Raw genomic sequence first — 22,921 nt, 5'->3', positions numbered from 1 at the left:
CCGGCAGTGTCGCCAAATCCCTCAGGCCTTCTGAGGCGCACTCGGGGCCAGGGACCAGGGCCACGTGGAGAAACGAGGTGATCGGGAGGTAGGGACGCTTTGTTTCCTAGTCTGTGTGATGGCTAGAGTCAAGTGTTTGCACAGTTGGACAGAGCCTAAGAGATCTTCAAGTTTGATCCTCTCATCTTTTACGAAGCCACAACTTGGACATTTGGAATGGACTGTGTCATTTAACGCTCGCAGCGCCGCCAGGAAGCAGCTGCCGCCGCTAGCCCCACTGTGCAGACAAGGCATCCACGGCAGGGAGCAGTCACATGACTTGACCGAGGTCACACAGCCTGTGGGTGGTGGAATTGGGGTGCAAACCCAGGCAGCGTGGCTGCAGAGCCCGCGCACTCAGTTACACTGGCAAAGCTGGTCTACACCTTGTTTCCTGAATGCGGACCTGGGTCTTTTGCTGCTACCACAAAATGGCCAGCTGAACACGAGCTGTTGGTATTTCAGTCCACGCACCCGTCCCCACTGCAAATAAAGCGTGGGTCCCTCACCTGAAAGGCGTGTCACTGATGTCTGTGAAGAAGTAGTCGTTGGTCAGGAACAGAACTCGCTTCTGAAAGAGCGGACAAGGCAAGAGTGCTTGCCGGGGAGAACGGCTGCCTGCCCCCCACGCCCTTGGGGTTTCCCCGCCTCTGCGCGTCCCTGCCGCCCCTCCCCGATCCGACGCCACACGCCCCATCTAGTGACACCACGGCAGGTCACTGCAAGGGCCGGCAAACCACGGCCTTTTGCGGGTGGCCTGGATTTAAGGACCAAGGCCTGCCCGTCACGGTGGCCCTCGCCACGTGCAGCAGGGAGCCCTTGAGATGTGCTGCCGGGGAACTGGATTTTCGAATTTCAGTTCATTTTAGTTCACATAGATTGAGACAGCCAACGCGGCCAGTGACTACCGTGTTCGGCAGTGCAGATGGACAGTGGTGACTGCAGGGTTCCCATGGGCCGGAAAGGAAGCCGTCGGTTGGTGCCCAAAATTAAGCCCATGTGTATACAGTCTGCTGACAGCCTCCCAGCCCCCGAAGATAGCCAAGGGAGAATGGGCACCACTGCCCTCCACTGTAACTTCTGCCCGGGCAGCGCCCTGTACAACTTCTTTTTCTTCAAAGCTGCCATCTCTTCGGCTCCAGTTTAATTCATATAAATTGGGACATCAGATGGTGCACAAAGTGGCTAAGGCCATGGCCGGGCTCAGACAACCCGGATGGAGGCCCAGCTGAGCTGCTTCCAGGTGGTGCGCTCTCGGCCAAATGACTGCACTTCTCTAGGCGCCGTGACATCTCGCGGAATCAGGACTAGCAGTGGCCTCTCTCTCCCGTAAGGCCGCTGCGAGCGTGTGTTCTGGGCTCTGAAGTTCTGTGGATTGTCCTCCCATTGATGAAAGCTCATGTCATTGGGAAAGCCACATTTTGTCACTGGCTCAGGACCTGCTCTTATTCCCTTCACTTCTTTCCGACTTTTCATTTTGGAAATTGGAGTGAGATGTTGGAAGGAACACACAGAGAGAGGACGGCGTAAAAAAAAAAAAAAAAAGGCTTTGTTTCTCTAGGAAACTGGCTTTAGATCAAACCACTGTCCTCAAAACTGGACTTGTCCTCTAACAATGCCCTCCCGCCTCCTCTGCCAGACCTCCCTGCAGTTTCTCTCCATCGCATCAGTCTCGGGTGTCCTGGGGGACATCTGGGGGACATCTGGGGGAGTTGGGAGCCCCTGTGACCCAAGGTGGGGCCGGCTTGAGCGTCAGAACTGTGAATATTTTCCTTCTTTTTTTTTTTGTTTTTTTTTTGGAGACAGAATCTCACTGTGTTGCCTGGGCTAGAGTGCCGTGGCCTCAGCCTAGCTCACAGCAACCTCACACTCCTGGGCTCGAGCGATCCTCCTGCCTCAGCCTCCCGAGTAGCTGGGACTACAGGCATGCGCCACCATGCCTGGCTAATTTTTTCTATGTATTTTTAGTTGTCCGATTAATTTTTTTCTATTTTTAGTAGAGACGGGGTCTTGCTCTTGCTCAGGCTGGTTTCGAACTCCTGAGCTCAAACAATCCGCCTGCCTTGGCCTCCCAGAGTGCTAGGATTACAGGCGTGAGCCACCACGCCCGGCCTCTCCTTTTTTTTAATTGAAAAAAGGGTGAAATGCACAGATCTTAAGTGTATCATTCAGTTAGTTTTGATACACATTACACGATTTTTTGATACCTGATAACAGCCATGGAATTACCTCCCAGTGAAGGCAGGGGGCTTGGCGTCCTCTGCGGTCTCTTTGCCTGCCCCTCTGCGCACGCCCTGCAGGCAAATTGTTCTTAGAGTACGTGCTCTTTGTTACGTCTGGCTTCTTCTGCTCAACACAACGTTTTAAAGATCCATCCCTGTAGTGTGTCTCAGTGGTTTGTTCCTTCTGCTGCTGAGAGCGTTCCATGGTATGGACACACCACAGTTTGCCTCTACAATCACCCATTGATGGATATTTGGGTTGTTTCTAGTTTGGGGCCAGACTGAATAAAGCTGCCATAAACATACTGGAACAAGTCTTCATATGGACATGTGTTTTCATTTCTCTTGGTAAACACATTGCTGGATCATATGGTAAATATATATTTACCTTCATTTAAAAACTGCCAAACAATTTCCCAAAGTTGTTTTTACCATTTCTTGTTCCCACTAGCAATATCTGAGAGTTCTAATTTCTCCACATCCTTCCCAGCATTTGGCATTATTAGTCTTTTAAATTTTAGCCATTGTAAAGGGTACGAAATGGAATCTTGTAGCTTTAATTTGTATTTCCCTGATGACTAATCATGTTGAGCATCTTTGCATATCTTCTTTTATGAAGTGTCTGCTCAAGTACTTTGAACATTTTTTTTTTTTGAGACAGAGTCTCGCTGTGTTGCCCTGACTAGAGTGAGTGCCATGGTGTCAGCCTAGCTCACAGCAACCTCAGACTTCTGGGTTTAAGTGATCCTCTTGCCTCAGCCTCCCGAGTAGCTGGGACTACAGGCATGCGCCACCATGCCTGGCTAATCTTTTCTATGTATTTTTAGTTGTCCAATTAATTTTTTTCTATTTTTAGTAGAGATGGGGTCTCGCTCTTGCTCAGGCTGGTTTCGAACTCCTGAGCTCAAACAATCCTCCCGCCTCGGCCTCCCAGAGAGCTAGGATTACAGGTGTGAGCCACCATGCCCGGCCCATATTTCTTAATAGGACCTGCCTGGCCCCACAGGTTTCCGAGTTCGTGAGTCTGGCTCTGAATTATGCTGAAGCCGCTACCACCGTCCATGGTAACGCCACCATAGCTGCCTGTCTGGAGTTAAGGGGAAGATGGAGGAAGGTCTGAATTGAACGTGGGCAGTAAGGATGCCTGAGAAATCCCCAGGGAAGTCCATGGAGCAGGTGACCGTGTGCCAGGAGGACGGCTGGAATGGTGACCGACATTCTCGCAGTGCTGTAACGGTGCTTCCGCGGCTTAGACTAGACCTGAGGGTGGTTGCCGCTGAGGCCCGAGCTCACCGAGATGCTCCACTGGGCTGAGAGACGGGGCTGGGAGCGATGGCAGGCAGGCGGTGGGTGGCCGCGGACTCTGCCGCTCCCGTGGGGGAGACAGAGCAGTCGGCAGGGAGGAAAGGCAGCATCGAGGAGGAGTGGATCACAGCGGATCAGAGCAGCCAGAGGCCAGACCCAGCAAAGCGTCCTGCACACGCAGAGTGGGCTCGGGAGCTGCTGCAGGGCAGCAGGGAGAGGAAAGACTGGAGAACGCTGAGTCGTGCATCGCGGGGCAGAGGGAGAGGAGAAGACGATGACCGCCAGCGGTGGAACAGAAACGCTGCACTGAAGAGACTTTTGGGAAATCTTTAAGGCCGCAGAGCTGAGAACTCAGGGCCGGTCCTGCGGAAAGGCCTTTCACGGCATGGTTGAGAGCAGATACACGTGGGCTTTGCAATTTGTCACCTGGTGACCCCGGGCAGATTTTCAGCCTCTCTGAATACCTTTGCCGTAAAACTGGGATAGGATAGGACCTGCTTCATAGGTTGTGCGTGTTCAATGGAGTTGGTCCTTGTGGAGTGCTCAGCCCAGGCCCTAAATGTTAGCTGCGCTGTCATTAGCAGCAGTACTAGTAGTAGGAAGATGTGAACATCCACGTGCTATAAAATGTCATGATGGTCATCATCATCATCATCATCACTCTACTTCTTTAAGTAGAAGCACCCGTACATCAGGATGCCTTTGTTGAAATTGTAAATATTCAATGTGTTACTAGCGTCAATGAACAAATTTTGAAGGGATGGGCAGAGGTTTCACGGGCAGTCCAGACCGCTGGATCTGGTTAGGACTCTGCCTTGGTGGCTCTGAGAAATGTGAAGGCAGCCCGGGGATGACGGGCACTGGGAGGAGAGGGTGGAAGAGAACCCGCAGCGGCCGGGTCAGTCGGCATGGATGTAGTGCAGCCGTACTCCAACCGGGTGCCGTGCTCTGTGTGCATTTTTTTTTTTGGTACAGATGGGGTCTCCCTATGTTGCCCAGACTGGTCTAGAACTCCTAGCTTCAAGTGATCCTCCCACTTTGGCCTCCCAGAGTGCTGGGAGTACAGGTGTGAGCCACCACGCCCAGCCTGCCATGTGCGTGTTAAATTTTTCATTAAAGTTTAAATGTTCTGGCTCGGCTGGGCCAGGTGAGAGCTCCCGTGTGCATGCGAGCAGGAGTCTGGTTGGGGTAAGGGTGGGGGCACACGGAAGAAGCCTCGATTGCTTTGGATCGGGAGAAGCAGCAGCTGCCACTAGTGGCCTGACATCGCTGACAGTGCCCCGTCTGCCTGACGGAGGCCTTGCTCAGCCCAGCACTTAGAAAAAGCCAGGCAGATGCCACGGAAGGCAGACACGGGTCCACGGTCTAACAGGCATGCCAGGCATTGTCCTTCCTTCCCGAAGCTTTCTCGTTTGGCTTCATGGAGGCCTGTGTTGTGGAGGGACTTGGGTCTAATTGCTGCAGCCGGATGCCGTGTTCCTTCGGCTGAGGCAGATGGGCGACAGGAGGAGGAGGCGGGGGTGGCTGTGCGGGAGCGGGTGGCATTTGTAAATATGTCAAGGGACAATCAGATTCGGTAGACACGTTGGAGCCTTCCAAGTGAGAAGATGAAATGATGTATTGGAAATGACGGGCAGGTATTAAAGAGAGGAACGGTATCTGAGGGTGTTGGTGCTTGATTATCTGTGGTTACAGTGGACGGAAATCAGCTACAGGGAATGTATTTTCAACCTCTTCTCATATAACATGTTTTACAAGAGCTGCTAACAATCTGCAAAATTAGCTGTCACTTTTCCCCTTTCCATAATCAACAACAAAAGGGCCAAACAGCAGGCGGCACAAGGAAGAAAGAAGAGTCGTCAGTGCCTCGGCTGGCCTGCCACCTCGCTCGGCGGTTTCCAGAGAGCCGCGCGGCGGTGCGCAGGCATGCGGCTGCTTGGCCGGGTGTTTCCTGGCGCCCAGCTTCAGGCGTGCTCGCTAACTAAGCCCTGGGCCATGGCAAGCACTAGAGTCTTAGGCTCTAACTGGACTCAGTCCAAGTCCATCGTCACCCCCCAGCACTCCATGAACAGGGACGCTACCTCGCTGGGACCACAGCCTGGCCCTCCGTCTCAGCTCCTTACCCCTTTGTCCAGCGGAACCTTCACGTCCATGGAGAGAGAGCCCGTCTCCCGGTTGATCATGGCTGTTCTCAGCTTTGGGAGGAAAGACAACACTGTCAATCCCTCGGTGCACGCGGGAGGGCGGAGGGTATCGAGCGCTCCTAGCCAGATTAGAGGAGATCCCTAGGATCTGGGGATCCCTTTGGTTCTTCCCTTTTCCTCTGAGTGGAAAACCAGGCAGGAAGATAGACCTGACTCCAGATTCCTCTTAGTGTATAATTCCGGGATTCACCAAGGTGGTGCTCCAAAGGGGACCTGTGTGTTGGGGTGCATGGTGTCACATTGCTGAGACAGAACTTCCCCCAGGATGAGACACTGAAACCAAAGCCGGGCTAAAACACCCTGACACTCACACTCTAGCTCACAGCCACGATCTCACTCGGCCTCAGCAGTCCTGGTGAGTCGGGAAGGCACGGTTACATTTCTACAGTTGTTAAAGAATTGCCCGTTATAGGAATTGCTTCTGCCTTGGGCCTGCAGAGGCTCTGGGACTGAGCTGCTATGCCAAGAGGAGCAGAGTGGCCTCAAAGCTTCCAGCCGCGCGGCTGACCCGGTTAGCTGGATATAGAGCTAAACTAGCCCCTCCGCCCCTCCACCCGCCCTACTCACGGTCTCGGCGCGGTCTTCCCACTCCACTTCCGAGAGATCCACACTGTTGTAGTTCGGCTTGGGTTTCAGCTTCTTCCCCTCCCTGTACTGGAGTGGGCAGGTTAGGAAGAAAAACATGAGGTCAGCGTAGGGCCCTGCTCAAGTTTCGACTCTTCTGCACAGTCTTCCGGGTATACTCGTAAAACTGAAGAATCGCAGTGATTCCTTAAGGTTATCCGGCCAAACTTCCACCCCGTGCAGAGCTTCCCTTGCCGACGTTTGAGGCAGATGGTCTCATGGCCTCTGAATATTGCCCGTGACAAGGAGCTCCCTGTTTTGCGAGTCAGCTTCTCACAGTTTGGACAGCTCCGATTGTTAGAAATTCCTTCCTCGTACGGAGCAGAACTCTGTCTCCCTGTAGCTTTCACCCACTGACCCTCGTTCTTTCCCCAGAGCTACACGGGCTGCGTTCCACCTGACAACCCTTGACATTGCTACAGGCGCTCGTCACTCCTGAGACTTCGCTTCTCCAAGTTAAACACGCCCAGTTTGCAGATGCTTCAACTCCCTCTAAATGTGCTCTACCTTCTCAATGTCACTCCTGAAATGGGGTTCCCGGGACAAAAACCAACATTCCAGGTGGGGTCTGCCCGGTGTGGTGAGGGGTGTGACCTTGACTGAAGCATCACACAGCTCTGACTGCCGCCTGGGGTCCTGCCGGACCTCCCGGACAGCTGCACTGCCCCAGCGGCTCAGATGGAGATTTCGGTCAGTTAAACCCCTTGGTCTTCCTCGTGGGATGTGCTGCTAAATTCCGTCTTCACAGTCTTAGGCTTGGGCATTGAGTAATTTGTGGAGCTTTCCATGCCTCCCTAATATATTTCGTCTTGTTAGGTTCAGCCCATTGTTTTAGAAGAATACTTCCTGAATGCTAATTTTCCCACTTAATGTATTCGCCGTACCTTCCAGACTTCATGGCATCTGCCTTCTGTATGATAGAATTTTTGAATGGGACAGAGGCAGGGACAGAGGCAGGGACAGAGACAAGGACAGATCTGCAGTGCTTGATAAAGATCTCCCTCCCACTTGACACAGAGCCATCGATCAACACCCTGAGTGGCCCTGACACCTCTCTCTCTCTCTCCCCCGCCATCCTCCCTCCTGCCAAGACAAATATCAAGTTAGCCACCATTAGGCCTGCAGCACCTCCCAGGTTTAGTTTAGTAACCCTGTCAACAAAGGAAAGAGAGTAGTTTATCATCAAGGTAAATTAAAAAGTAATCAGAGGCCGGGTGCGGTGGCTCACGCCTGTAATCCTAGCACTCTGGGAGGCCAAGGCGGGCGGATTGTTTGAGCTCAGGAGTTTGAAACCAGCCTGAGCAAGAGCGAGACCCCTGTCTCTACTAAAAATAGAAAGAAATTAATCGGACAACTAAACATATATAGAAAAAATTAGTCCCAGCTACTCGGGAGGCTGAGGCAGAAGGATCACTTGAGCCCAGGAGTTTGAGGTTGCTGTGAGCTAGGATGATGCCACGGCACTCTAGCCTGGGCAACAGAGTGAGACTCTGTCTCCAAAAAAAAAAAAAAAAAAGAATTAATCAGAGCATCTACTTTTCGCAGAATGAAGCCTCCAGCAGACGCCTGGATGGTTGGAGTCCCCTGTCGTCGTGGATCTTGCTTCTGCCAGTTTTTGGTTTGGTTGCTTTTCTCGGGAAAGCGTCCTCTGTACTTTCTGCCTGTGCAGGAGGTCTGTGGTCCCCTTCCCCGCGTCTGCCTTTCCCCGCGGCCGGCTTGTGCCTGGGTTCTCGGCCTGTTGGTGCCCGGGCTCACCGAACAGCCCTGTCCCGCCGTCTCTGACACTGGACCTGCTTCTTCAACATCCCGTCGCCATTTCCTAAACCCTGCAGCTGCCGGAAGGTCGTTTTTAACCCCTCACGTCAGAGCCGTGGCCCCTTCGGTTACTTGCCCGGCTCTGGGCCCTGACGCGGAAGGGCTCAGGCCGGAAGCGCAGTGCTCGACCTTCCTCTGGTTCATTCTTGGGCGTCTCTTCTATTATTTTTCCTTTTAAAACTTAACTACCGTTTTCCTGCGGGTGCTTTCCTTAGAGATCTCCTCATGTTGGCTTTGCCACGTCCTCTCTTGCGTGGTGATGTCATTCTCTGCTCTTTTCATTTGTGCGGGTCTGATGTCTTTAGTCAGACCACCGACTCCCTCTGCAGCACCCACGGCGCCACGTGGTGCGGGAGGGCCGGGTGCGCAGTGCCGGCCGGGGCCTCGCGTTCGGCGAGACTGGACAGACGGAGACGGGGGGTTCTGACCCGTGCCCCTTAATTCCACACGGCAGCTCCATATTAGCGTCATTACTGTGTCCCTAGTGAGCCATTCTGCTGGCACCGGGGCTGTGCCCCCCAGAATCACAGGGGCCTGCTGAGGGCCCAGACGCTCGCCAGTAAGCAGAGTGGTTCCCGGTGTGCCCTGATGTCTCTCTTCCCCGACCCCCCAGTCAGCCTCAAATAGCTCCATCAGTTGCCTCGTGGGCACTCAGCACCTATTTGAACCAAACCGAATGGGACATGGCTTAGCCTGATTCTTCCAAATGACAGCTGGGTCAACAAGCTCCATAGTGAGCTCTCCAGAAGGTGCTCACTGTCCACTGTCCTCGGCTGCCACCTGCTAGTCACCATGAGACCGGTAGAGGGGAAGGGGCTGCGACATCCCTGGGACTTTAACCCCCTCCACCCCACTGCCGATCACAGCAAGCAGTGTGGCCATCATCACCGCAGACAGTGCCAGGTGCGTGTCCAGTCCTGAGCCCGGGCAGAGCTTTTAGATGCAACAGGCTCCTTTCTGCCCCAGCCAGCCGCTGCCCGGCTGCGCTCAGGCGAAAAGACCTGGGCCGCCGCGCCAGGGTGGAGAGAGCCGGGAGCGGCAGGACACTCGGCGCCGCCCCACCCGGAGAGGCTCCCACCGCTTCGTGGCTAACCCTCCGCTCACAGCCCCCGGGGGCCCTGGAGCTCTGCCCGCACAGCACGGAGGCCGTGACAGACGACAGCCCCTCAGGGCTCCTTAGCCTGGAAACCGCACACTTCATATGCGCTCTCGGTCTGTTCGTCAGTTGCTGGGTGTCTTCTGCTAGATTATAACCAATTTGCAAACAGGGACCATGAGTCAAATTCATTTTTTTCTCGTATTGTCCACTGGGTTCCAAAATGGAGCCCAGTGTGTGTTCCTGGCTTCGGCTGTTTTTGTGAGCCGCCCCCAAATTCCACGCAGTGAGGACCCCAAGGCGAAGATCGGTACCTACCAAGGGTCGGAGGTCCGGATGTGAGAGGAGGTAGCCGTTGTTAGTGTTCAGAAAGGCATAGCCGTGCACACCAAGCTGCGAAGTCAGGACGGAGGGACATCAGGTCTGTGGTTTGTGCTGGGTGACTAGAGTTGGGAAGCGGTTTGGGGCCACAGGATGGCGAGAGGCAGCAGCTCACAGCAGTGAGTGTTTCACACAGGAACCTAACTGAGCCCGCGCCGCGCTCCTATGCTTGGATTGTGAAGTCCTTTCCAAACGCTACTGTGTCTAGCAACCATAGGAATGTGCATCGTCCCTGACCTCTCTCCCGCCACACGCTCTAGGTGCTTTGACGATGTAATCTCAGTCTCCAAACAGGACTGTGCAGCACAGAGGAGAGGACTGAGAAACTGAGGCACTGGGCAGGGAAGGAACTTGCTGAAGGCCACAGAACAAGTCCTAGCTCGTGGTGGCAAAGGGACCCAGGGGCACACGCTGCTGTTCCCATACGTAACACCTGCACCTCCCTGGAGGCTGATGGAGGGGTCCCATCCCAGGCCAGTGGCCTGGCCACCGCTGCCTGGAGAGAGGGCGCTGAGCCCGGGGGCGGATCCTGGGGAGCCTGTGACCCCCTCAGAGACCAGACCCAGGCTCACCTTGTAGCGAGGCGCCAGCTTCATCAGCTCTCTCAGGGTCACATCGGAGCCCACCACGCCCAGGAGAATGCCATGGGATCGCTGGAAGGAAAATCACTAGGGTCAGGGCAGACGCAGTCCCTCAGGGTGAGGCCAGAGTGGACCCTGGGCCTGTCCAGAGCCCAGAAGAGGAAGCCACTTAGGCGTTAAGTGATCCTTCCTCTGCAATTAGAGTTGAGGCTGAGCTCCCTGGAATAAAAATCTATAACCTATCAGAAGAGGCCCCAGGAGCAATCTCAGCTGCTGGGAAGATTAATGCCTGGTATTAATATTTAAGTTGTAATATTTAAATGAAATACAAAGTTGAATGAAATATTAATCTTCGCAGCAGAGGCCGAAGTGTGGGATCCTAGGGCCCGTCACTCACGGGGCACTGAAGCACACGGGTCCTATAATGGAATGTTTCCTGGCCAGGGGACGATGGAAGGCTCTAGAAACTCCCTCACTGAGGCCTTTACGAACAAGTCCGTCTGCTCGACTTGGCAGGTTAAGTGTGGTTTTGCAGACAGCTTGGCAGGCGACACCTAGTCTCATGTCCCCAAGAGCAGAGTGACCCCAGCCCCACCCCGACCAAGAGATGCTGACATAGCTAGCCTGGGACAGGGACTCTGCACTCAACCCCACCACGGTGGCTCCGACCTCGGCCGAGTCCAGCACAACTGGTCCGAAGATGCCGGCAGTGGCCCCAGGTTCTAACCCCCCCGCCCCCTCTCAGGGAGCAACCACTCACGGTTTCATTCTTTTTGCTGAAGACCGGCATGGCCACGGTGGTGAGGAGCGTCAGGCTCTGGGCCTGTGAGGTGAAGAGCTGCCGGGGGCGGGGGGGGGCGGGGAGAGCAGGGTCAGAGGGCGCTGCCTGGCCTGGCGGCTCGGCCTGCTCAGAGCGCACGTTGCAGGGAACCCACGGTCGCTGGCGTCAGGAATCCCAAATGAGGGTTCCCTTCTCTGCACACGGAGAGCTGGCAGCAATGCTGGAGATGGAGGACCAGGCCAACTTCACTCAGCTGAGTCCTGAGCCCACCGCCCTGCTCCCAAGGGTGCTCACTAAGCTGTCTCATCTTGGCCAGGCCAAGGACGAGCGTGAACCCAAGCGACAGGCCCATCTGCGCCTGCCCAGAGCAAAGAGGCTTTTTACAGCAAGCTTCCCAGAAACCTCTGATACAAAACCTCTGATAGGAGTTGCTATGACTGTAGCCCAGACCAGCTAAGACAAAGGAGACCTTGATCGAGACCCCCCACCCCACCCCGCAAACACACGCACCTGCGGAGGAACTGCAGTGTGAGGCAGCCGTGGGGTAGCTGTATTCTGCCTCACGGCCACCCTAACCCACGCTGGACAGACCCAAAGCCCCCTCTCCGTGCACAGCACGAGGGCCAGAATCATCCCAGCAGCCTGGACCACCTGACCCCCTGAGCCCACGGCGCCAGCTCCTCCAGCTGCCGTGGAAGGGGCTCTGCATGTGCCCCCCACTCTGTAGCAAAGACAGCCTCCTGGAAAGTGTGCGTACAGGTGTGTTCCAGGTGCTAAAATTACAACTCTAAGCCCCTCACTGGCTGAATGGACCCCCTCTTGGCCAAGGGGACCCCAGAAAAGTCTTAAAACTGAGTTCCTGGCCATGAAGGGAAGGAAGGTTGGACATGTCTCGTTATACCCCCTCCGTTTTGGAGTTTAGACACAACTGACCAGCATTAATGTTAAAATAGGGATCATAAGACTGACGAAACAGACTGCTTGTGGCAGTAAGATACCAAATTATGAAGAGGACCTAGGGCCATGCAGGGTGAAGGCCAAGTGGCGTCTGCAGGCCATCAGCGCGCTTAACAGAGCACTTGAGTGGGCGGGTCTCAGCTCACTCTGTGATCAGCAGAATTCATGTCTTAACTTAGGCATTTCTTCCTCCTGACTCCACGTTCTTAGACAAAGCTTAATTCTCTCAACCAATTGCTGGTTAAAGAATCTCCAAACCCACCTATGACTTGTAACCCCCCTTCTCCCCACCCCCTCACCATGCGGCTTCAAGATGTGGCGCTTTTTGGGGCCAAACCAATGAATACCTTCCATGTATTGATTTATGATTTCGCCTGCAATTCCTATCTCCCGAAATACATAACACCAAATGGTAATCCAGCTGCCTGGGACCAAGGCTTCTTGGGTCTGCATATCCCCGGGCCATGGTCACTCACATTGGCTCAGAATAAACCTCTTTACATTATTTTACAGAGTTTGTTTTTTTCCATTAACAAGTCTGACCTTCCTTGAGATCAACTAAAGGAGGTTGCCGCGCTGCAGAACTGCAGAACTTCCCTGGAGAAGGAGGCACTTTGACCACCAAGGTCCTGCCCCCCTCACCTGAGCTTTCAGTTTGGAGTGTGAAGTAAGGTTTCTGGAACTGAACCACAATGACGTCTGATTGTTTTTCTGAGCTCAGACATATCCCGACGGGCTGGATGGAGGCTTTCAAGTCTCCTTCCCGAGTGGGGGGCCAGGAGGCCAGAGGGGCCTTCTCTGCCTCCCCAGGGCAGCAGCCCCCACCCCACTGTCCCTCAGGACTCGTCTCACACCCGAGCGCTTCGGCACAGCACAGCCCTCCTTGCACTCTTGTCTCTGGACATCCGTGCGGGTGGGGACACCTGCCCTGGGCTCAGGGCAGTAACATCCTCAACTCACAGGTCCAGAAGTGGGTGCAGGAGATCTGCAGGTGACCCTTGCCTGCTAAGTCAGGGACAAGGAGAGGGAAGGAGGAAGAAAGAGGAGATTCAGGGACTGAGGGGTTTCTAATGGAGGGACAGGCGTCCCTTTTAAAGTGAAGATAAAACTGTGACCTCCTCTGTGGGCATGGAGGGAAGAAGAGACCGGGAGGCCGGGCTGTCCATGAAATGCTGAGGAGGACCTGGCATGGCACGTCTGACATCGCTTTATAGGGTTACAGGCAATCAAGGCTTTGCCTTCCCTGTCCCTTCTGCAAAACACACATCCGGACACTCCAGACCACCGCTGGCAGGCGTGGCCATCGCTAGCCAGGGCAGGCTCCTCTGATGGGGCTCTGAGAGCCTTCGCTTTCAAGCTCGCACTTGAGGGAGGCGCACACAGTGTGCACCGCAGACGCGGCCCCTCTGTGGCTGTGCCGGGCGGTGCGTGAGGCGCCTGTGGGAGGGCCGCGGAGGGAGGGAAGAATGGAAGAGACTGAGGAGCGAGAGACACGGTGCGCGGGAAGACGAGATCAAAGAAGATTCCCTCCTCCCGCCCTCCCCCAGCTCGCTCATCGACCTGAACATGAACACCTGGACAAGGAGAGGCGCAACCTGCCCGAGTGAGGCAGACTTGTCCCTTCCGAGCACCAGCTTTGGCAGCAGCAGTTGGTGATAGCTGGACGACATCTCTTGGGCGTGACCTTATTGGCTGAGCCCCTTTAAAGTAGATTAATGAGCTTTTCTGCCCAATTCGGCGGGATGGCTCCTATCTGCTATTAACAGGGAGAGTGTGTGCTCGGACGCAGAGCAGGTCAGGAGAAAGGCCGAACCTTGCGTTCTCAGGCTCCTGTCACTAGGAGTCGGCATGGGACTAAGTTCTGGCCAGTGAGGCGCACACGTCTGTGTCCCGGAAGACTCCTCCTGGAGGTTTCCTCCGAAGGAGTGGAGTGCACCCCTCCCCTCCCACCAACCTGCAGCATACGGTGTGGTTTCAGTTGACTGGGGTTCTGCCAGCCACGCGGGCCAGGAGGGCAAGGGCCACATCCTAGCAACGGGGAAGGAGCCTGGGCCCCTGGTGGCCAGAGGGCTCTTGGCAGCACTGGGACGCCCCCTAGACTTCGTGCACACGAAGCAGAAACACGCTTCTCTCTTATTTAAGCCACTCTTGGCAGTCCCTGCATCCCAGTCCGATGTGTCATTTGGAAGAGGTGGCTGCTCATGTGAAGTGATTTGAGAAGTGGAAGGAAGGTCCTCCTTCCCCAAAAAGTCTCATCTGAAGTCCTGCCTTTGACACTAACCCTTCGTGTCAGTCATCGCTGCCTATAGTCTTTTCAAAGTGCAGGCCCCGGGGAAGGGAGGGCACGCCGTGAAGCTGTAGGATGGCGAGCGACAGATCTGACTCCTTCATCCCATGGCGGGCGGAGAGAAGGACGTGGGAGGGGTGAGGACAGGGGTCAGGGAGGAACAGCTGGGGAGGGGCCTGCTGGGTGCCTGGGCAGTACCTGGGCAGGGCCCGTGGGGGGGCCGGGGCTGTCTGGGGACAGAGGGGAATGAGGACCGGCTTCCCTCCCCACCTGAGAACTTGTCCTAGGAGGTACTACGCTCACCCTCCAGGCCCAGGAGCCACCTCGCACCTTGCTGTCCATGTAGGCCTCCGTCCAGGTGATGTCGTGGTCATGGTTGATGACCATGGGCCGGCTGAGCACGTGCAGGTACTCCATCACATTCTCCTGGGCGTCCGCCAGCGTGGAGATCTGTGTGTAGTAGCCTGGCGGGGGAAGGCACGTGGGTGTGGAAGGAGGGGCTCCCCTGGGAACCCCCAACAGGGCCCCAGGCTCGCAGCTACAGCCGAGCCCACTCTGGGACTGCCCTGGGCCCCAGGACGCTGCTTCCCCGGTTACACGCTCTCCCTGGGGTGCAGTCCAGTGGGAGGCAAAGGCCTGCCCAGCTCCACCTGCAGACCTCCGTCCAGACCTCCGTGGGTGCAGCGGGTGCCCAGCTGCGGGGACCTTAGGGATCAGCTTCTCTCCCAGCGCTGCCCACTCCCTACAGGGCATCTCCCCAGCGAGTCTCCTTCTGCGACTGCCTGAGGTCTGTCTTCAGCCAACCCAGTCAGAGACAGCGATTCCTCCCCTGCCCCCCATCTTTGTGCCCCTGCAGGTTACGGGGTGGGTGTCACAGCCTCTTCACGGGAGCCAGAATGCGAGCCCTCCACTCCCACAGTGCTCACGCCACACGCCGAGAAACGCAGCCGCTCTCTGCTCCTGGCCTGCCCCTTGTCCCAGACCCTCGGAACATGCTGTTCCCTCTGTCTGCTACACCCTTCCCAGTCACCTCCACCCCCACCCCGCGCCCTGACCAGCCCACGCCTCTCGGCCATTGCAGCACGTTGCAGGTTGTATGAACTGGCGGCTCCCTCCCTGTCCCCCTGCGGGGCAGCGCCCAGAGCAAGACTGGCCCGGAGTCTGCCCTGATCCCTCTAGATTCCCCAGTGCCTGGGAGCAGTGCCAGGAGCCTGGCAGGTGCCCAACGAGTTTCTGTTGAATAACAGGGACAAGATGGTCTCGGGTTCTGGTCAGAGAGAGAGGAAGACTGTTTGCACACAAAACATTATTTCGAAGAAAGCGGTGACCCTCTGTTTTCGCCTGGGAGCGGAACTAGCGTCAGTGGCTAATTTGCCACAGGAGGAATAGGGGCGGGAGGTTAGACCAAGCTTATGCGAAAAATGCCGGCCACCCGCCTCGCCCTGTTTTCTACATTGTGGTTTCGTATAAGCCTTTATCTGAAGTGACAGTTCTTCTCCCTTGTGCAAACTCTAGACAGATGACCTCTAATGTTCGTTTCAGGTGACTGTATGACTTAGAGTCCCTGCAGGAGCGATCCAGCGTTTGCCAAGGCTTTATGGAGAAACCTACATCCCGTCTTGCTTTTTCCAACTGAGGAGGAGGGCGAGGCTGCCGCTGTCCACGGGCCGTCCCTCTGCAGGGCCCCACGCAGGAGCCTGTGCTCAGCTCGGCTCAGCACCTCTGGGTGGCCGGGTAATGCCACCCCATGCTCAGGGAAGGCTGCGAGGCCTCCGCTAGCCGGCACTTACCTTTGTTGCTGCACGCGATCCCCTTCATGCGGTCGGCAAAAGTCACTTCTCTCCCAATGAGGTACGTGAACACTCGGACCTGACCCGCAAGACACGGATGTGCTCAGCAGCCGTACTGGCCGCGAGTGGTGTTAACATCACTTATGTGAGTCCTAGACGTTGGGTCCGGCGCATTTCAGTCTTTGGCTTCCCCAATCTCACTCCCTTTCGATCAGAGAGGACCCTGCAGGGAGGCCCGGGCAGCAACGCGGCTCACCAGGCTGTGGTGGCCGTGGGGTGGGCGCGGGGCGGAGCTCACGGCCCACAGCTCTGATGCTCAGAGCCACGTCCGATCCCTTCCTCTGAAGCCACTCACACCAGGCCTCTGTGCCTAGGGTCGCCATAGTTTTGGAACACCAAACAGGACTTATCTGAGTTTATGAGTGGGTCTAACGGGAAAGGACATTTGAATATGGGGTTGTCCTTTTGGGGCCCCACTGGTCACCCTACCACAGCAGGAGCAGAACTCTCCCCCGGCAGTGGGAGAAGCGTCCCTCCCAGCTCGACCTCCACCGGGAGAGTCACCTTGCGATCTGGCCAGTTGTACTTCTTGAACACTGGCTCGTAGTCCTCCACGGCCCCGTCGGTGATCAGCATGATGGCCTGGTTGCAGAGACTGCCTTGCCTGGCCTCTTGGAACTGTGTGGGGAAGGGCAGCCCCGTGACCGCAGGCCGCGTTGCCTCGTCCGCCCGGCCCCTGTCGTCCGCTGCAGTACCTGCTGCAGGATCTCGAAGGCTTCGCTCAGGGCTGGGTTCACGACCCCCACTCCTTTGACCATCAGCTCGTCCACCAGCTGCTTGAAATGCTGCCATGGGCAAGGTGAGGAGGAGCATCAGTGGCCAGGGGCCTTCCCCTCTGGCCTCAGCTTAGGAGGCCGGGTGGGGCTGCTGCCCGGGGGAACACGCCTGCAGGGCCCATATCTCAGGACGCAGCCAACGTCATGGGCTGGACCCCGACAGTGGATGTTTCTCAGAGGCCCCCAAGATAAACCGAGAGAGCGTGAATGGCTGGGCATAGACCCAGGCCCACCACTGGCAGGAAGTGCCGAGTGTGAGTCCAGCCAGAGCAGGGGAGGACAGTCCAGGGACATGGGCAGGGACGACCTTGACCTCAGCATCCAGGCTGCAGCAGGGGTGCGCGTTTCATAGCAGAAGCTGTGGAGGTCCCAGGGACTGAGGCTGGGCTTCAGAGGAAGTCAAACCTCAATGCCTCAGTCTCAGAGGGAGAGGCCTGTGACATGCAAAATCTCCCTTCGGAAATGGTTGCCGTGTCCTCTCCTCCTTGGTCTCTTACCAGAGGAAAGGACTCAACCCAATGGGTTTGAATTTGTCCTCCTTTCGGGGAACTCCTCGTGAAGACTGGCATAACAGAAAGGCCCGGGTGGGAGGCAAAGGAGGAAACCGAGTCCTGGATAGTCCACACAGTGAAAAACCGGTCTGAATGCGTGAGATTCCCTTAGCTGTGAGGTCTCTACCTGCTCACGCTCTGCTCGGACAAGCCGCTGCACGCCCTGGCGGTTTCCTGGGTGCGTGTGCCTGTGGGACCGCCCACTCGCTCTGCCCCCGGCCCAAGCACCGTGCAGGGAATGACGGGGGCTGTGGAGGCCGTCTGCACAGACTCCCCCACCCTGGCAGGGGCAGGGGCGCAGAAGCACCAGGCCACAGGCGACACTCACCTCTCGGTTGTCTCGATCCGCCTGGACGAGGATCCCTTTGAAACAAGGCTCGATGTAATGGACGTACTCGTTGTACTGCCGTTGCCGCAGTGGGGGAGGTGAGAGAACAAACAGGTCAGTCTGGGGAGTCAGGACCCAGCAAAGAAGCTCCGGCAGCTCACGGGGGATTCCGGGGCGCAGGTCACCAAGGCACCTGTAATATCATCCTGGGGCACTCAACACTTCTTGCAATTTTTTCAGGTAGAGAGAAGGAAGTGGAGAGAACAACAGGGCTTTAACTCTAAAAATCCTCCCTCAAACCCTGGTCTTGGGGCATCTTTTCCGTTGGCTGCCGGAGTGACACCCATCTCCCAGGGCTTGTGGAGAACCTGCAGTCACTGGCAGAATTCCTTTGCTCTCTGCCCCCAAGACCAGAGGAGATGTCTTCTTCCAGACCCCCAGAGCCTGCCATGGGCAGACCCCTCCCCACCATGCCTGGGTGGGGGGATTAGAGACTGTGCCTTTTTCTTTTTGCCTGCATCAACAAAGAGGGTCCTTAGCTATCACCAGGGGGTGGGCGTAGGGAGAAAAATGCGTATTACTGCCCTATTCTTAGTCACCCTGCTTCCCCATAGTTAAAACAGAAATCTTTGAGATGTCCCTAATCCGCTTGCCGCTTGCACAAAGGGGCAGAAAGGGGAGATGGTGGTGACAGCGCAGCAGAACCGCACGCACGTGCTGGGAGAACGTTGGGAGGGAATGTCCCCGATGGTGACTCCCCCACCAGCTGGAGGTGCTGGGCAGGGAGGCGGGAGGGAAGCTGTGCAGGCTTTGAGGGACAAGCACTGTCCCACTCCTGTGGAGGGGGGACCTGTTTTCCGTGGCTGTGCTGTCCCTGCCGCAGGTCAGGGACCAGGGTGGGGAGGAGGCCAGCACGGAGGGCCATGGTGGGTGAGCTGCAGGGGCAGGTGAGCCGCTCTGGGATGGGGGCGTTTGTGCCCCAGCACGATCATTTTGAAGTCAGACAATTTCATCTCGGTATTTCTTTACCAAATAAGTGAATTTCATGAAAGTTAAGAATTGTCAGCAACCTGACAGACTTGTGGAGAAAACTTGGATTAGCTGTGCTTCAAAAGGATACCCCCAAGGTAACTGTCAACTCTGCCTCCTTAGGGGGCTGAACTGACCCACTCTTCTGCTGCATTTTAAAGCATTTTCCTAACTTGTACCTCCCCTTTTCTTTCTTCTTTATTGCTCCTGTCTCCTAGGGTGTCTGGGTTTGGTGTGATAAAGGATGTGGAAGAATCCCCAGCTGCACTCCTCCAACAGCAGAGTGGAGAGTGGGCCAGCAACGGGGCTTGTCAAGAGCACGGGGCTGGGGCGGGGTGAAGTGGGAGCTCACTCAGGCCAGTGCTTCTTAACCTTTGCTGGGTCCCAGACTCCTCTGAGAAATTGATGAAAGATATGGACACAGAAAAATGGAGGCACACATTTCACATATGATTTCAGAAACTTCAGGGACCTCTCGAAGCCCAAGCTTGGGCAGACCATGGACCCTGGGTTAGGAAGGAGCCTCAGCTTTAGAGGAAAGAATCGTCCACAATAGGAAGCATCAAGTGGCTGTACGTGTAAGTCATTCTGGTGTGGGCGGAGGAAAGGTTTTTCTAGAGCAAGTGCGAGCTATTCTAGAACAGGAAGGCATATTTACCGCGATGATATTAACAAAGTCGTTCTCTCCTAGGGTGTCCAGGATGGTGGAGACCGTGTGTTTGGCAATGGTCATCCTCAGCCCCTTCATACTGCCACTCACATCCACCAAAATCACTATGTCCTTGGGAGAAGTAGCAGCTTGGATGTACCTTCAGCAGATAGAAAGAGACAGGCCCAAGATGGGGGAAAACCATAGCCAGAGCCACCGCCTGCCCGAGTCTCCAGTTATCTCTATTCAGATCCTGGCTCAAGTGTGCCCAAAACTCAGGTCCATGCCCCATCCATGTCAGGCTGTATCGTGTCCCATAACCACTCAACACAGTTCTGAAGCCATTGGGTGGCAATAGCTGGGAATGTGCCTGCCTAGTGGGCTAAACCCTGAGGGTAACTCTTGTCCTCTCTGATTTAGACCAGCTGAGGTCCCCAAGGGAAGGGAGAGAGCTGGAGTCCACTATTAGATTCCGTCACAAATCTGCCAGAAGAGGGGTGTCGACCAAGAGGAGAGCCTAATAGTAGGTTGATTTGGAGACAGCTCAGTGTTCTGGAAGGAGGTTTGGGCTGGGAAAGACAAACATAATCAGTCCTGGGGCAAGGGCAGTGGTAGAGGGAAGAAGGCAGGAATGTAGCTGGCAACTTTTCCCACTCTGTGTCGGATCAAGGTTCTACATGCCGAAGGCCTTGAGTGGTGGTGGGGAGGGGCAGGGATTGAAAGAGAACTGGGCAAAACCCGACAGCGATAGGACAAATGTCAGGACCGGAGACCTTTCCCCTGTGAGCTCTTACCAGCCGCGGTTTCGGCAGTCAAAGGTAATGACTCCATTCTCGTCAGGCGTCCATTTTATACCTGGGGAAATAAAGGCTGGTTCTTTTACTGGTTTGTTGAGGCTTCCCCAGACCCATGTCTGGGTGCTGACTCCCAGAATGGCCATGACCCCCAAGGCAGAACAGCTTTGGACCTGGGCAGCAGGGTGCGGACCACTGGAACACACCCTGTAAACTGAGGCAGCAGGCAAGGAGACACCTACCATCTAAACTGCACAGATCCAGAGATGGGGGTACTTTCACAGCTAGGACCCATAGGTGGTGCCTGAGACTTATTTGTGAAACTAAACCTCATATCGAATAGTGGAAGGGGAAGCTTTGGGAAGGTGTGATGTTTAACACCCCTTCCCCACCCAGCAAAGTGTGGACAAAGTGTTGAGAGAGGCAAGTGCTCTGACTTCCAGCCCACTGCCCGTAAGGAGGTTAAACTCATGAGCACTCAAGATCCTTCGTGTTGGCTGGACTGTGAGAAATGATTTGGCTACAGGACTATAAGCTCCTTGAGGTGAGGGATTCCAAGCACCTAGCAGAGTAGATGCTCAATTAATGTCTGTTACCTAAATGAAAGAACAAATGAATAAGTAGGAAAGATCTTGCTTTGACCCACTAGCAGAGTGCTGGGGTAGATTTTGTCCTATTCATCAAATTTTAAAAATGTGTATAAATCCTCACAAAGCATAGAAAACACTGTCATAATCCACAATAGAATCTCTATTTGAAAAAACTTTCATGATTGAGAATAGTAGGTTCAAAATAAGAAGATTAAAAATAACAGGTGAAATTATAATATGCTGTGCTTGGGATAGAAGAAAAATGTGGCAGTATCAAGAATGTTTAGAAGCTCCAAGGGACCTTTCTATGCCATAGCAATTAGACTTCAGATGACACATACCCTTTGAGGCATTGCTGGTCTCTCAAAGGTAGGAGAGGTTTTCAGAGATCATGCCTTCAAAACCAAACAAATGACAACAGAGTCTCAAGGTGAAGGGTGTGGGCCAGAAAGCCAGCAGCGGAGGCCTTGAAGGTGAGGAGCAGGACCAGCACCACGGCAGTGCGGTGTGGTGGGAGCTTGAGCACCACAAGCCTGACCTAGACCTGAGAGTTGCTGAGAGAAGTGGGGCCTTCCAAAGACTACATTCTTATAGCAGCATGGTGGGGGAGGGATTTGATGCTTAAAACAGCAATGAGGAGGAGAAGCTGAATCTGAGGTTCCTGGCTCTGAATTAAAACCTTAGAAGAGGGTTTTGGTTGCCCTGGATGAAGGTACCTTCCAGCCCAAGCAGAAACATAAGTGAATCCTCCTGAGGACTCCCAACTCAGGCCTATTAGATTCCCTCAGATTATAAGCAGTATGGCCTCACAAGCAAAAATTACCAAATCCATAAGGAGCAGGCCCCTATAAGTGAGAGGCAGCAGAATCAAGAGCCATAGATTTATCTTCCCAAGAATTACAGATGTCCAAACTGCCAAATGCATGATATAAGTTAGGTATGCATGAGAAGGATATACAACACAAAGAGGAACATACAACAAGAAATGATCGGGAATGAAGAAACAGTCTTAAAATTATGGAAGTTTTAAAAATAAAAAAATGTTTAGGTTGAAAAAATACATTCAGTGGATAGTAGATTATTCATAGGTAAAAAGAAAATTTATACATTTGAAGGATTTATCCAGAATCCTGTTGAAGCTAGAATTAGAAGGTCTAATACACATCTGACTGGAGACACAGAAAGAGAAAGAGAAAAGGGAGAGCATGAAGGAAAGACAATGGTTAAAGAGATGATGTTGGCAACTGTTCTAGAACTGATTTTAAAATAACACAGCTTTACAGATCCAGGAAACACAATATATCCCAAGCAGGATAAATAAAAAAATATTCCGTATAGACACATAGTAGTGAAACTGCAGAACTTTAAATGCAAAATAAATAAATATATATCCTGAAATCAGCCAGAAAGACCAAAACACACACAAAGGAACAGTAGTTAAACTGACAGCAGATTTTCTCAATATCAATGGAAGCCAAAAGACAATGGAAAAACAATTTTACAATGTTGAGAGAAAAAGAACCAATTTAGAATTGCATTCCCAGCAAAACTATCCTTTAAGAATGAGGATAAAGGAAAACATTTGTAGGTAATCACAAACTGAAGCAGTTTATCACCAAAAGCCCCACTGTAAAGGAACTTCTGGAGGGTTTACTTCAAGAAGAAGGAAAATGACCTGGGAAAGACAGCCTGAGACATATGAAGGAATAGTGAACAACTAAAATGGAAAACAAGTGGTTAATTCCAAACAAGCAATATTTAAAATATCACATAACAATAATAGTGTCTCATTTGTTGGGATGAAAATTTTGAAATATTAGATGACAATAGAATGGAAGTCAGGATGGGGGAAGGAGATGGAAGCACAGAAGTTCTAAAGTCCTTTATTAACTAAGAAGAGAGATTTAGACACTCGAATACAGGAAGCTCAGAGGAGATACAATTCAAAAAGATCTTCTCCATGACACATTATAGTCAAATTGTCAAAAATCAAAGACAAAGAGAGAATTCTAAAAATAGTAAAAGGAAAGACCTGGTCACTTATAAGGAATGCCGCCCCCCC

The 22,921-nt window shown here is 54.0% G+C and overlaps 1 protein-coding gene across 1 annotated transcript in view; it reads right to left on the bottom strand.

Moving 5' to 3' along the window:
- CACNA2D4 (calcium channel, voltage-dependent, alpha 2/delta subunit 4) overlaps positions 1-22,921 on the bottom strand; it is a 119,749-nt gene that overhangs the window by 60,689 nt on the left and 36,139 nt on the right. Inside the window, exons 6-18 of the mRNA XM_012647455.1 lie at positions 20,270-20,330; positions 19,485-19,635; positions 17,798-17,872; positions 16,838-16,927; positions 16,647-16,760; positions 16,083-16,161; positions 14,623-14,756; positions 11,028-11,105; positions 10,259-10,339; positions 9,624-9,698; positions 6,338-6,424; positions 5,690-5,761; positions 549-610 (exon numbers count right to left, since the gene is read on the bottom strand). Coding sequence (XP_012502909.1) covers positions 549-610; positions 5,690-5,761; positions 6,338-6,424; positions 9,624-9,698; positions 10,259-10,339; positions 11,028-11,105; positions 14,623-14,756; positions 16,083-16,161; positions 16,647-16,760; positions 16,838-16,927; positions 17,798-17,872; positions 19,485-19,635; positions 20,270-20,330 — 1,159 coding nt within the window. The remainder of the gene's footprint in view (positions 1-548; positions 611-5,689; positions 5,762-6,337; positions 6,425-9,623; positions 9,699-10,258; positions 10,340-11,027; positions 11,106-14,622; positions 14,757-16,082; positions 16,162-16,646; positions 16,761-16,837; positions 16,928-17,797; positions 17,873-19,484; positions 19,636-20,269; positions 20,331-22,921) is intronic.

The sequence above is a fragment of the Propithecus coquereli genome, unplaced genomic scaffold (assembly GCF_000956105.1).
Source record: "Propithecus coquereli isolate 6110/MARCELLA unplaced genomic scaffold, Pcoq_1.0 Scaffold269, whole genome shotgun sequence".
NCBI classification, from domain to species: Eukaryota; Metazoa; Chordata; class Mammalia; order Primates; family Indriidae; genus Propithecus; species Propithecus coquereli.
Note: the sequence above shows the minus strand (reverse complement) of the source record. Positions and strands in the feature narration are given on the sequence as shown.